Below are 12,712 nucleotides of genomic sequence, written 5' to 3'. Positions count from 1 at the left end.
ATATCTCAAACTTTCTGCAACAGGAATAAATATGGTTTCCTACTTATGGACACTTCCAAATGTGGATATTTATAAGTCTTGCCTTTTTTGTTGTTTCTTCTCCCAGAGTTGCTGAGAGGGAAAGCGTTAACAAGATGTCCCTGCATAATCTTGCAACTGTCTTTGGACCAACACTGCTCAGACCTTCAGAGAAGGACAGTAAAATCCCTGCCAACCCGACCCAGCCCATCACAATGACGGATAGTTGGTCACTAGAAGTCATGTCCCAGGTAAAATCCTGAACGTGCTGCTGCATCTTGTGCAGGCAGTACCTGGGGAACTGCAGTCCTCTGGCAAGGCCTGGGGGTTTTGAGAAACATAAACACTTTCACCCCTGCACAGACACTTTAGACTCTTTGTAGAACAGTGTTTCTTGAGACAGTTCAGTTTGCATCTCTACCAACACAGCTTTTCATGGAACAAATGTCAGGAGGCACACATCCGGTGTGTTTGTCCATAGCGAGGGTTTTCAAGTGCTGTCTCACAGCACCACACTGACAGCCTGGGATAAAAGGCCATCAGTGGTTTTCCATGATGCTCCTCAACACTTAAACCACCTTCACTGATGCACAAGAAAATTCTTTGCGAAATTCAGATTTCTTTGGCTACTGCTGCCTTTTGAAAGAGGTGCAGAGAGGCTGTTACCTGGTCAAGGGCATTTTGTATGTTCTTGACTGAGTAATGGCAAATTGTAGGTCAGATTTTTAGAGTACAGTGGAACACCAACACCATTATTACACCCTGGAGTACACTCCTGAAAAGAGTCTCTCTGAAGCTCTGCAGGTTTTAGTATTCCTGCTGGTATTGTACACTGTACTAAAACAAATACATAACTGCAGGATGTTCCTGGGTAGAGGGCTGTAGGTGTGTCTGCCAGCTCTCCAATAGCCAGGATAAGAATGAGCTAACAGGGCTTTCTGATGACCTCTTATCTCTTTCAGGTTCAAGTTCTTCTGTACTTCCTGCAGCTAGAGACTATCCCTACCCCAGACAGCAAGAGGCAAAGCATTCTTTTCTCCACAGAGGTGTAGGTGCCTGCGATACCAACAGGACACACAAAACTGGTTTTGGCATAAATCTGCCACACCTGAGAAAAAGACAACTGGTGTTTCTTCAGACATTGCTGGCCTGTTCCTGCCCTGGGGAATTGCAGCCCTCGGTGCTTCTGCTGTTTGTTAACCAGAGACAAGCTGAAGAGGGAGAAAAAGCTCTGCTCTGGATTGGTAGGACCAGAACTGAACTGGAGATGGAGCTGTGCAGCATCTCCACTAGAAGGAGCAATAGACACTTGAACAAATGCACCACAGAGTGTGGCTGTTATTCTTGTTGGGAATGTGACAGAAGGTATTCCTCATTTTATGGTTTTAATTTATCGAAAAGAAACTTCAAGATTTCTACTGGACCACTTGATAGGATACCCCTTTTTGGGTGAGGGGAAGTTAAAGGATATATCACAACTGCGTCTTTACTAACTGCTGTTTGTAAAGTACTGTTCTAGGCCACAAAAATAGTGTTGCTTTGCAAGAGGAGAGGAGAAGGGAAGGGTCTGGGATCTGAGATTCCCTCCTTAGAAATTCGAGTCTTGATCTGAACAGGGTTCTAAAGCAATGAAACAGGTTTGTGTACGACTCGAGCTGTTGGTTTGTTTGGGATTTAGTTTATTTTCGTCTCACCCACCCCTTCCCTTGCAAATGTTTCCACAGCTCTAGGGAAGGAGATGCCCTGCTTTTGCCTAGGCTACACCTCTGATGGGTTTTGGGTTAAAGGAGCCAGACCTAATGATGTTACATTATAAATAATATAGCAAATTGAGCAGGCAGGGAGGATGAGTCAGTGATTCTGTTGTCTGTTTGCATATAAAAGCAGGGGCAGTGTTATCCAGGCAGGATTGCTAAATTCCTTAGGCCCCACCAAACTTAATGAAAATTAATTGGGAAGACTTAATTCCCGACACTCCAAAGAAAAGATCACTGCAAAAGTAATTGAAGGATTTGTGGACAAAAAATAATAACCTGTGGCTATCAGTTTGGCTGGCTGCTTACTTCAAACTTTTCTCAGAACATCTATTTTTCTTTTTTTTTTTTTTTTTTTAATACTTTAATTTTTGGAGGCTTTGTACACTGCTTCTACAAGAGTCTTTTTCTGATTGATCCACTTTGATAAAACATGTCAGAATGTACTTTAGGGACAATCTAGCAAGCAGCATGCATTGTGTATTCTCCAGCAATTCCAACCCTGTTTTAAATAAGAGCAATGAAGACATTTCTATGGAACTACACACAGCAGTACAGAAGGTCAAGCCAAACACCGCCTTCGTGTTTCCCTGCCTGCAGCGGTTAAAGCCACAGTGATCACACGGGCCCAGGGCAGCAGGCTTTGCCCAGGGAGCACAGGACAGCCCAGGTGCTGCTGTGCAGAGCAGAGCATTCCGGCTGGGAAGCAGCTGAGCTAAACACCCTGGGGGGTGGGAGCGACTCCATTTGCATGAACTGCCCCAAGCCCTTCACTCCCTGCCCAGCTCTGCAGTATCCATTTAGTGGCATCTGTCCATCATCATCCTGGTGAGGAGAAAAGTACAGCTGGAACACAAGGGAAGGAATGGGCATGAGAAGGGGAGGGAGGGATGGGTTTGGAAAGATTGGTAGAGTTAGGCTGTCAGCATCATTTGAGGAGAAGTATAACAAGGAAAGCAACCCCGGTTATGCTGAATTTCATATTTTCTGATGGGTGATCTGCAACCTCTCAAAAAAAAAAAATAAAAATCAATCAAAGGAGTCTTTCAAACAAATGGAAAGAAAAGAAAGGGAAATGATTCTGTAGTCACTGTAATTCTGACTGCTGCATAATATTAGAAATCATTGTACTGTGAAGTTGCAAATTCAAAAAGGAAGAATTATAAATTTCAATTTTGTGAGTATATCAATATTTTGCATGCTTTGTAAGGATTCTTATAGGAATTTAATATTGCTTAGCATCCCTCCATCCTTAGGTCTGGGAGAAAACCTTTTAGTAATGTAATGTACAACTAGAAATTCCTTCTCTCTTGTATGTATTTCCACTACATTCCAACTTCCGAACCTGCAAAACGGAGAAAGTGTCTATAGTAGGAGGTGCTTTTTTGGGGAGGGAGGGAATGAAGGCAAGGAAACTTGAAGGCTTAAGATTTTGATTTTTATTATTATTATTTGCCTTTTTGAAGGTAAAAATTAGTCACAATCCTGAAAACCATTGACTTAAGCAAAGTCCTGCAGTAAACCACACTCTCTGGGTTTGTTTTTCTGTATTTGTTCCCATTGTCACATAGCGGTTCCATGTCTGTCCTGCCGGCTGCACCCCTACCCCTTCCAAACCGTTGTTTGGGATCTTGGAGGCAGCAGCGCTGCTGCTGACTTCACTTGAAAGGAAAAACCCCCCAACTACAGCAGGTGGTTGCTGATCGCCTTTTCCTTTTGGTGTTTGGAATCCGTGGCTGCTCTTTGCAGTGTTGAAACTGGAAAGCAATACCATAATGACTGTGCCAATTTACTTTTGCCCAATTTTTTTATTTTTATTTATATAGGAAGTTAATTTTAATGTTAAATTACTGATCTATAGTATGTAACCATGAGAAAATGGCTTTTGCTTTGGTTACTGTTACAGGTTGTTGCTTTTAGTCTCTCATTACAATGCTCAGTTCTACTGTAACATTATCTAACATGCAGGCATGTGGATCAGGGAAAAGGTTAATTTAACTTAACCCGTTAATTATTTCTGTTAAGTATGAATATGTTTTCCCCAAAGCTGGTAATTTTGGGCTGGAGAAGATAGCACATCTTGTTGCTGATGATGAAATCATGAACTGATTTGAAATACGAGAATTGATTTCTTGAATTTCCTTTACTTTTGCAATTAAGTTTTTTCAAATAGTCTTATATTTTCAGATGTATTTCCAAAAGGCTTTTTGTTCTTTTCCCAGGGATATTGGTTGGGGTTTGGGGTTTGTTGGTTTTTTTTTAATTAGTTATTTTTTTAATAAGCCTTATCATACTTAAAAAGGGAATTGCAAAACTTGGCTTCAGAGGCGGCCTTCTGATGTCTGCTCTGATCTATTCCCTTGCAAGCTCTGTCAGAAAAGCTAACTCTTCCATTTCCTATACCAAAAAGGTACAATATAAACAACATAAGAGCAAACTAGCAAACAAATTACCCTTTACATGGACACTGGGAGTTTATGCTCTTTCTGTTTCTAGTGTATTGGAGAGACCTTTCTAAAAATGTAGCTTTCCATAACAGGAATCTGAAATGTCAGAACTTGCACCTAAAGAAATTGGGGTGATTAGGATGCTCTGTGTATCTCCAGTTCAAGGAGAGGGAAGAGCATCAGTTTCGTGGCATTTAAAAACCATTTTAAAATTATAATGGATTTTCTTTTTTTTTTTTGAACACAGAATAGTTTAGGTAAATTTTTAAAAAGTTAAGTAAAGCAAATTATGGGAAGAGTTTTCAAAGATGGACAGGAAATAATTATTAGATTGGTTTCAGTTTTGTGTTTGGGTGTGCTTTGTGGTAGGAGGGGAGTGTCTGAAACCAAATTGAAACACATCCATTAAAATGCTGCTGGTGTTCTTTATTCTTGCACAATTTTAACAAGTGGAGGTAGTAGCTAAGCTATTTCAGGCTGTATCTTAATGCTGCTGTTTTTCAGTGGATCAGCTAAGGGCAAACTAGGGCAGCGTAGTGACTGTAGTTGCTGATGGCTGCTGCCTGCCTCGATTCTGACCCTCATTTGCTTAGAGGAGGCAATCTGCCGGCACCGTTTTGAGGCAAAACTGCAACTTTTTTGTTGGCCACAAGGTGGTGGAACCACAGAGTATGTTTATGGGAGATGCAGTATTTTTACAGTTTGTTCATTTTACCTGTTTAAAAGTCTGTCTTATGGTTGTTTATGTTAGTTTTCTATGAGTTTATTTAAACAAATGTACTGTTCTTTGAAGCATATGTGGATCTCCAAATTTGTCACCTGTAACACTGGAAGGCATCACAATCTGTTCATTTATCTTAACATGCCATTCTTTCAAGTATGTAAAAAATGTAAATTGACCAACATGGCTTTTAAAAATGGTTAAAATCTGATGGCAAAACCCAACCCTCTCTGGTTCCTCACTGGTTAATCCCTTGGTTTCAGTGCTTGATCATCTACTGGGATAACATTTTCAGATGTGGGACTCTTCTTAGGAATTAGAAAAGTTTTAAGAACTACCCTTTCTCTTTTTACTTCAATTCAGGAAGATGGGGACTTGTAGTAACAAACCACAAATAAATATGTTCATGCTAGATGTAAGGGATTTGCTTCAGTTCCTTGAAGAAGAAAAATCTGAAAGAGCAGTTTCTAAGTAGATATGATCAAATTCATGTTTAAGCCCTCATAAATTTGTAGTCTGGGTACATTTTTCTCTGTAAGCTTTGCTAACATTATCATAGTACAGCTGTGATACCATTCACTTCCTTTAACACAGGCTGTGTGCAACTGAGATACTGGAGCTGTAGATCAGTATTAGCAACTCCCCATTCTGAAGTAGAATGAAAAGAACATTCATATGTATTCTATGGATTTTCTCATTGAATAGAATTAAATATATGTATTGCCCTTAAAAGCAACAGAAGCTCTAAAGGAAGCACTTAATGATTATTCCTTAACAAGGTTTTAGGGAGCGAAAGTAACACAAATGGAAAAGAGAAGCATAATTAGAAATCACTCAGATCACATTGTCTGGGAGTAGAAAGAAGTTCTCATTCCAAGTTCTAGAAGAAGGCTTATGCCCCAGATAACTGGGAGCAAAGGCTGTCTTGCCAGTAAATAAACATTAATATAGGAACACCAGAAGTTTAGCTACTGTAGCCTCCCAGTTCTGCGCTGCAGTCTCTCTTGCTCGCAATTGAAAATCCACAGTTCAGTGCTAAGAAGGCAATGGTTATCACTTGCTTTCTACATTTCCCCACACCCCTGTGGCAATAGACAGAGAGGAGCATTAGAATCTGTGTATTACCATAGGTAAAACAACACTGCAGAGAACAAAAAAGCTAACAGAACCAGAAAGGTAGATTGTTTTTTAAGGTAAAAGTCTGTTTCTGACCTGCAAGGTCAGAAATGCCACAACATGCTGTAATGATGAGGTGGTTGAAACAGTAGGACCTAAGCAAATCTGAGTGTAAACTTGATTCTCCTCCTCCCTTGATTATATCCATAGTTTAGGCCTTCTAGGTCAAACAAATACGTAAATGCTATTGCCATGAATTAGAAAACTATTAAATGACCTAGTTTGCCTCCACTGTTGGTTCTCTTTGTGTTACCATCCTGTACTGGAATTGCTGGAGACCCTTGCAGAAACACACAGGTGGACCATGCAAGTATTTTCCATCATTTATTTCCTTACTGTCATGTTTCACCTTGCAGTAAGAAAGACCCCTCCTTTTCCAACAGAAATCACTTAATGTCATTCTGCACTGTAAAAACTACCACATGGGGAGGTTCAGTTTGTAGCAGAGCTGTCCCTGGAGATAACTAAAGTATTTCCAGTCTTCTGGTACAGAAGGGACCAGGTATTGCTAAAGCTCTGGGCTCATGTATTCCTGTTTTGCAAGTTAAGTAAGATTCTATTAATTGCACCTGTGCAAATATATTTGGGAGTTAATATGATTGAGTCCCCAAGGCTGTAAGTGTTTGCTCTGCTGCAGTCATGTTCAAATCCTCTTGTCAAAAATGAGAAAAGTTCTCATTTTCCACTAAAGCTTTTGTTTGTGTAGCTGTTGCAGTCTTTTTCCCCAGCGGCAAGATGTTCTGAGAACCAAAGACATTGTACAGATGAACAATTTCTCTAATCTGCAGAATGACTCGTATTGCAAGGCCATTTTATATCCCCGTGGGTGTACAAAAGGGCAGGCTTGTGTACAGAACGGCTTCCTGCCTGGAAGAATACAGCAGCTTTCTCCAGATGACCCAAAACAAGGATCACAACAGGCAGAGCCCACCAGTGAGCAACGGCCTTGGTCCTTAGGTGCTCACATCACTTCTGGGGCAGTTTGAGCGAGGCCCAGAAGGCAGTTACAGGAAAAGGCTTAATCCAGTTCCTTCTTACTGTGCCTAACTGAATGCCAATCTACATAAAGTAGCTCAAATTTCCTCCATTTCAGTCCTATTTTGGGAGAAATTAGGACTACACTAACTCTAGGGATTATGCAAATAGTCAGCCGAAGACTGATTCATATCTTTTAGATATTTCATCTATATGAAATATAGATGGTAATGTAAAAGCTGCCACAGCAAAAGGACATTTCTTCCCAACAGCCTCTTCTAATCCCTTATTTACTGCATCTCAAAGCTTAAGAGAAATCTTGTTTTGGGCTTCACAGTTACGTACAAAACTTGCGGAATCCTGGATAAAACTTAGCTACCCAGGGACAGATGTTTCAGGAGTTGGGATATCAGTACCAAGTGATTACCAAGGCAACAGAAAGAGGGTAAGGAATTGTTGTGTTGGATGACTGAGAAGCACCGCAGTGAAAGTGAATTTAAAAATTATCTCAGCAGGACACTGTGAAATGTCCTTTCTATGTCTGTCCAGCAAAAGAAATAAAACTAAGCCTTCTCTTGCCTATGTAAGTTGTGTAGTTTATTCTTATCTCTAGTATTACAAGTGTTTATAATCTGTGAAGAATTCCAAGGAAAGGAGTTAAGACTATTTATTTAAATATAAATACAATTAAATTATATGATTAGTGCTAAATTATCAGGTGTAGAAGACGTATTGTTTGGATAACTTTGGGTTTCATCAGAGTTAATATTGTTGGCATTGTTTTAACACTACCATGTTAGGGAGTCAGGTTTTGACATTTTATACTGCTGTTGCTAGTGCTTCAGTATCTCACAAAGCTCTGGTTTCGGAGAAGAAAACCTAGTAATAGTTTAATACTGAAAGGTATTGAAACTGTACTGCTAACCATCTCTCAGTTTAGGCCCAAAGAGAGAAGAAAAGGGGGGGGGGGAACTGTCATTCTGGATTTTTTTTTTTCTTTTTCTGAGAAAAGTGGTATTAAAAAGGGATCCAAAAACTGTATTTGGGGAAAAAAAAAGTCTAAGGCATTTGTGGCCTTTCTTTGTACCAATGTTAAATAAAATCTCCTGTATCTATGTTTGTCAGGTTCTTTTGGTCTTCTTTAACTAAAACCTGGGCCTACATGTTTTACAAGGTAAAAGCTGTATCACTTAAAATCTAGAGGTTAGTACAGAATTAAACAAAACCAGCTATAATGTGAGGAAATAGTTTACATGTAAGGTAGAGAAGCAGCTGAACAAACCAGTCCATTTTCAGATCAGTATTAATCCTTTTATAGGAGTACTGCTTCAGAATGCAAACCGCCTCAAACCTTGTAAACTCTGTGTGCAGAGCACTTCAGCTGTAGTTTCATATTTGCTAAGAAGTCAGCTCTGGCCTCTAGTTCTTCAAACATTGCGTGAAATAAGGGGGTTTTGTAGGAATTGGTGTGGAAACTGAATCAGTCATTTAAATCAAGTTCTCTTAGTGCTTTATTTAAATCAAATTCTTAGTGCTTTATTTAAATCAAATATTTAAATTATTAATGTAATTAAAGTACATTTATGTTTTGATATAGTCCAACTTCATATAATATATAAACCTCTCTATAATAAAGATACCTGCTTGGAAGCTTTCCAGCTGATTTTCATTCAGTGTGGATCACAAAGATAACGTCTCAATGGCGATATCCAAAGTAGAGAAAACATTTAGCTGAATAAACTATGTTTAAAACTACACTGAAATGAGATGCAGATCAAGAAAAGGAAATTATCATGCTTACCACCTGAATTGGGAAAAGAAGGGGAAGCTCAATGACTAATATGAATACTTCCTACCAATGGTGTATCTAAAATATACAAAGCTTCAAAATAGTTTTCAGATGGCTTCAATGTAGAATGCTGCAGAATTGTTCTCACTCCATTACAAAGCACACCTTTGCAGTGCAATCACATGGAACCGTATCAGAACATCCGTGCATGAGCGTGGAAGCTGTGACGTCCTACAGCAGGTGCTCTGCTCACACAGCCATGCTCCTAGTGCATCAATCCCTTTACTGCCACCAGGCTGGTGCTTCTCAGTCATTTCTCCTAGCTGCTTTCCTCCACCTGAAGACCCTGGGTGAGCAACACAGCCATGGGCTTGAGATGAATCAAGTTCAGCTGGTACACAGTTTCAGTACACTACTTCCCTGTAACGAGAAGGAACCAACGAAACTTAAGGCTGGAGCAGGATGAGAAAGAACATACGAGTGCACAATAACCAGGGATGTTCTGTGCAAATTGCTACACCTGAGCAGGTGCCTTTCATTTTCCAGGCAGCCCTCGCACTGCTTCCCCAGGCTCGGACAGGCTGCCCTGAGGCAGCTGCTCACCCAGAAGCCCTGCAGGATACAGCTGTCAGTCTGAGATAGGATCAGCTGTACCTGCCCGGCTCTGGAGACATTCATCTGCTCTTCGTTAGAAGCCTCCAATTATGGAGATTCTCCTGGATAATCCTCTCGGGCAATCTAATCCTGAACATAACAATGAGAAAGTTTTCCTAGTAGACAGTTGAAGCGCTCCTGCACACATTACAGGATATAATGCTGCAATATTAGGCAGGGGTTTTTTTAGTGACCTTATAAGTTCCTGAACCAGCCATATACACTGCCAGCTACCAGCTTATTCATTAATTCACTAGGTGAATGAACCCCATTCTATTTCCTGCTAGAGAACAGAAAGCAGAGCCCCTTTGCGGGCTTCTGTGAGAAATACACTGTACAAAACAAAAGCAGACATTTCCATATCCCTAGTACAGCATAATGCTGCTGATCGTCATTGAAATGCCACGGTTTTACTGATAAATAACTTAAAAATCAATCCAAAGGTAGAAACACAGAACAACATTTTGTTGAACCGATCATGGATCAGAAAACAGTGGAATGACATTGTTCATATTGTTTGGAACACCAGAAATATTACTTAAGTATAAAATAAGCCTTTCAATGTCAAACAGGTACATCGTGTCCTTGAATTGACTTTATAAGACACACAAATAGGAAATTTTCCCCTCAACGTAAACCAGACTACATTGTAACATTGTCATGGTTTAAGCCCAGCCGGTAACACTGAACCCAGGACAAAGATCCTCTCGGTTTTTAAGCGGATTCTGATGAAACCTAGATGTCATTTACTTTGATTTACAGGATCAAATTTTACCCAAGATAACGATGGGACTGCAAATTATACTTGCTCTTGCATTCTGCAGGCCTATGAATTCTAGGAGGGAAAGAAAGTACCTCAGGGGAGAGGCTGCAATGCAATCTTACACTGAGGCGTTTCTTTTGATAAAACAGTTGAATTGTTGTTGGGACAGGGGCTTGAACCCATCGTCTGAGCTAAACAGAAACCCGACGAGGAAACTTTCATAGGGATGTCAAGTCAGCACATCTTCTCAGTTACTGTGTTCATAGCACTTTCTAGCCAATGCCTGTAAACACAGACTCTGCTATACCTCTCACTAAAGCACCAACACTGCAATTTGGGTTTATTAATTACAGTTGCTTGTTATACATGACAAGTCACACGTTGCGCAACAACGATGAGCTACAAAACTTAGCTTAGTGCAGCCTTTTAGGAGCTGGAAGGCTGAAAGCTTGTGTTCACACGAAATTCTTGAAAGCAAAGCTATTCTCCGCAACACTTAAAACATTTACTTCTCAAATGAAAACCTATAATTCATCTAATATTGCAGTGTAAGGCACAGGCAGAGACCCATAGCCCCTCTGCCCCCACCTCGGCCGGGCTGGGCCCTGCCCAGCGGTCAGAGCCGCAGCGGCGCGCCCGGGCGGGCTCTGGTGGAAGCTACTCCTCAGTTCTGGCTGTAACGGCGACACGAAGCCGCCACCGCCGCAAGTTCACCCTCCAGCTTTACTGCGCACCCGCGGGTTCCCTCCTCAAGGGTTCGCTGAAGCTTAAAATAGACGGGTTTATTCCAGGCAAAAAAAAAAAAAAAAAAAACCCAAAAAACCAAACCAAACAAAACCCCCCAAATTAAATGTTTTTTTTTTTTACCAGAGCGAGACCCGAGCCTTGAGCCGGGCCCGCCTCAGCCGAGGGGGAGCGCGGCCCCTCAGCGCAGGGCCGCCGCCGCAGCCAAGGCGGGAAGAGCCCCCGCGCCGCCCCGCCGGCTGTTTCCCGGCGCCAACCCCGCGGGCAGCACCAGGGGAGCTGCAGCCGCTCGCCGCTCCGCTTCGCGCCGTCCCCGCAGGTCCCACCGCCCTCGCGAGCGCCGCAAAGCAACGCTGAACCCCTCACGCCGGCCACGCCCCGCTGCGGGAGTGGCTGCGTGCGCGGGGAGGAGCGCGCGCGACGGCGCATGCTCCACCGGTGTGCGCGCACGCTCCTCCCTGCACCCCCCCACCCCCCCTCGCCTCCCCTTCGGCGCGGGGTTGCGTGCGCGCGGCCCGGCGCACGCGCAGTGCGGTGGCACCGCCCGCGAGGGGCGGGGCGGAGGCGGGCGCAGGGGTCCCTGCTCCCCGCGCGCCCCTCCGCGCCCCCTCCCCCTCCCGCCGGCGGCGCTCGCGGCCCGGCCCAGCCCGGCCTGAGCCGGCGCGGTCCCGTTCCCCGGCACACGGGCCGCGCAGCGAAGAAGCGGGAAGGAGGCGGCTGCCCGGTAAGCGCTGAGCGCCTGCGAGCCCAGCCCAGCCCAGCCCCGACCCCCGCCCGCTGAGGGGTCACCCGCAGAGGCCCCAGCAGGGCCTGCGCCCCGGGTTCCTGCCGCTCGCCTCGTTCCCGCCGGCCGCAGCGCTTCACCGCCGCGGGCAGCCCCTTCCCGCGCTCCCGGGTTCGATCTCCTCCTTACCGCCGCCGCTCCCTGCGCTCCGTGTGCCCTGAGGGGCCTCCGGCCGCGCTGTCACCCCTCAACCGAAGGCGGCCGTGACAGCCGCCCCGCTCCCGCTTCAGTTACCTCAGCTCCCCGCCGCGTCCTCCTCCCTCCCCTCGTTGGCTGAGCTGCCGCGTCGTCCCTGTCACCCATTTTGTGTCTGTCCCTGAGGCGCTGCTGGCCAGAGCCGCCCCGGGGGGGCCGTGAGGTAACGGAGCGCTTCGCCATTCCCGGCTAGCTGGGCAAGCTCAGGTTTGCATCCCGCGGTGAAATCATTTGTTTCACGCTGCTGGCTTGTTTCTGTGAAGAGGGCTGGCGGTGTGCGTGTGGGAGCTTTCTGAGAAGGGTAGATTGCCTGCACTTCAACACCCTATAGCTAGGTTTTGGTGTGGTGAGGAGGACCTTTGTCTGGATTCTGGTCTCAAGTTTGTCTGGAGTGCCGTTTTTCTGTATTTTCGTAGCTGAAAGATCTATGAGTTCCAGTTTGGTGCTTGCTGTCGCCCTTTTCTGTACCTCACAGTATTCCTTCTTATGTGACCTGGTACTGAGAGGGATGGAGGAAAGCAGGTTCCTATAGCTGGGCCAGAATCAGAGTCATCAGCCTGTTCTAAGAGTCTTCTATACTCAGTGTCCTCAGAGAGAAGAGCAGTGCAGTGCTGATGCTCAGCAAACTGCATGCTCCTCTCCACAACAGCATCTCACTGTGTGTGATTGCATGGAGTGTCTGTCTCTGCCAG

General features: G+C 44.0%; 2 protein-coding genes and 1 long non-coding RNA gene across 5 annotated transcripts in view; 2 read left to right on the top strand and 1 right to left on the bottom strand.

Annotated features, from left to right (window-relative positions):
* The window catches only part of BCR (BCR activator of RhoGEF and GTPase), a 101,395-nt gene extending 93,189 nt beyond the window's left edge, over window positions 1-8,206 (top strand). Inside the window, exons 22-23 of the mRNA XM_030500418.1 lie at window positions 107-269; window positions 981-8,206. Of these exons, the coding sequence (XP_030356278.1) occupies window positions 107-269; window positions 981-1,070 (253 nt within the window). The 3' untranslated portion in view covers window positions 1,071-8,206. The remainder of the gene's footprint in view (window positions 1-106; window positions 270-980) is intronic.
* A 2,818-nt stretch (window positions 8,207-11,024) lies between these two features.
* Window positions 11,025-11,368, bottom strand: LOC115614109. Its single transcript, XR_003993626.1, has 2 exons — window positions 11,165-11,368; window positions 11,025-11,063 (listed from the first exon to the last, which is right to left on the bottom strand). It is a non-coding gene; the product is annotated as an uncharacterized LOC115614109 (long non-coding RNA).
* A 209-nt stretch (window positions 11,369-11,577) lies between these two features.
* The window catches only part of SPECC1L (sperm antigen with calponin homology and coiled-coil domains 1 like), a 72,400-nt gene continuing 71,265 nt past the window's right edge, over window positions 11,578-12,712 (top strand). Inside the window, exon 1 of one of the 3 annotated variants that reach the window (XM_030500423.1) lies at window positions 11,578-11,765. The gene's annotated coding sequence lies outside the window, so the exon portion shown is untranslated. Of the gene's footprint in view, window positions 11,766-12,105; window positions 12,184-12,712 lie in introns of those variants that run through there. The other 2 variants (XM_030500419.1, XM_030500422.1) reach the window with 2 other exon arrangements.

This window comes from Strigops habroptila, chromosome 11, assembly GCF_004027225.2.
Source record: "Strigops habroptila isolate Jane chromosome 11, bStrHab1.2.pri, whole genome shotgun sequence".
Classification (NCBI taxonomy): domain Eukaryota; kingdom Metazoa; phylum Chordata; class Aves; order Psittaciformes; family Psittacidae; genus Strigops; species Strigops habroptila.
This window is presented reverse-complemented; position numbering and strand designations above follow the sequence as displayed.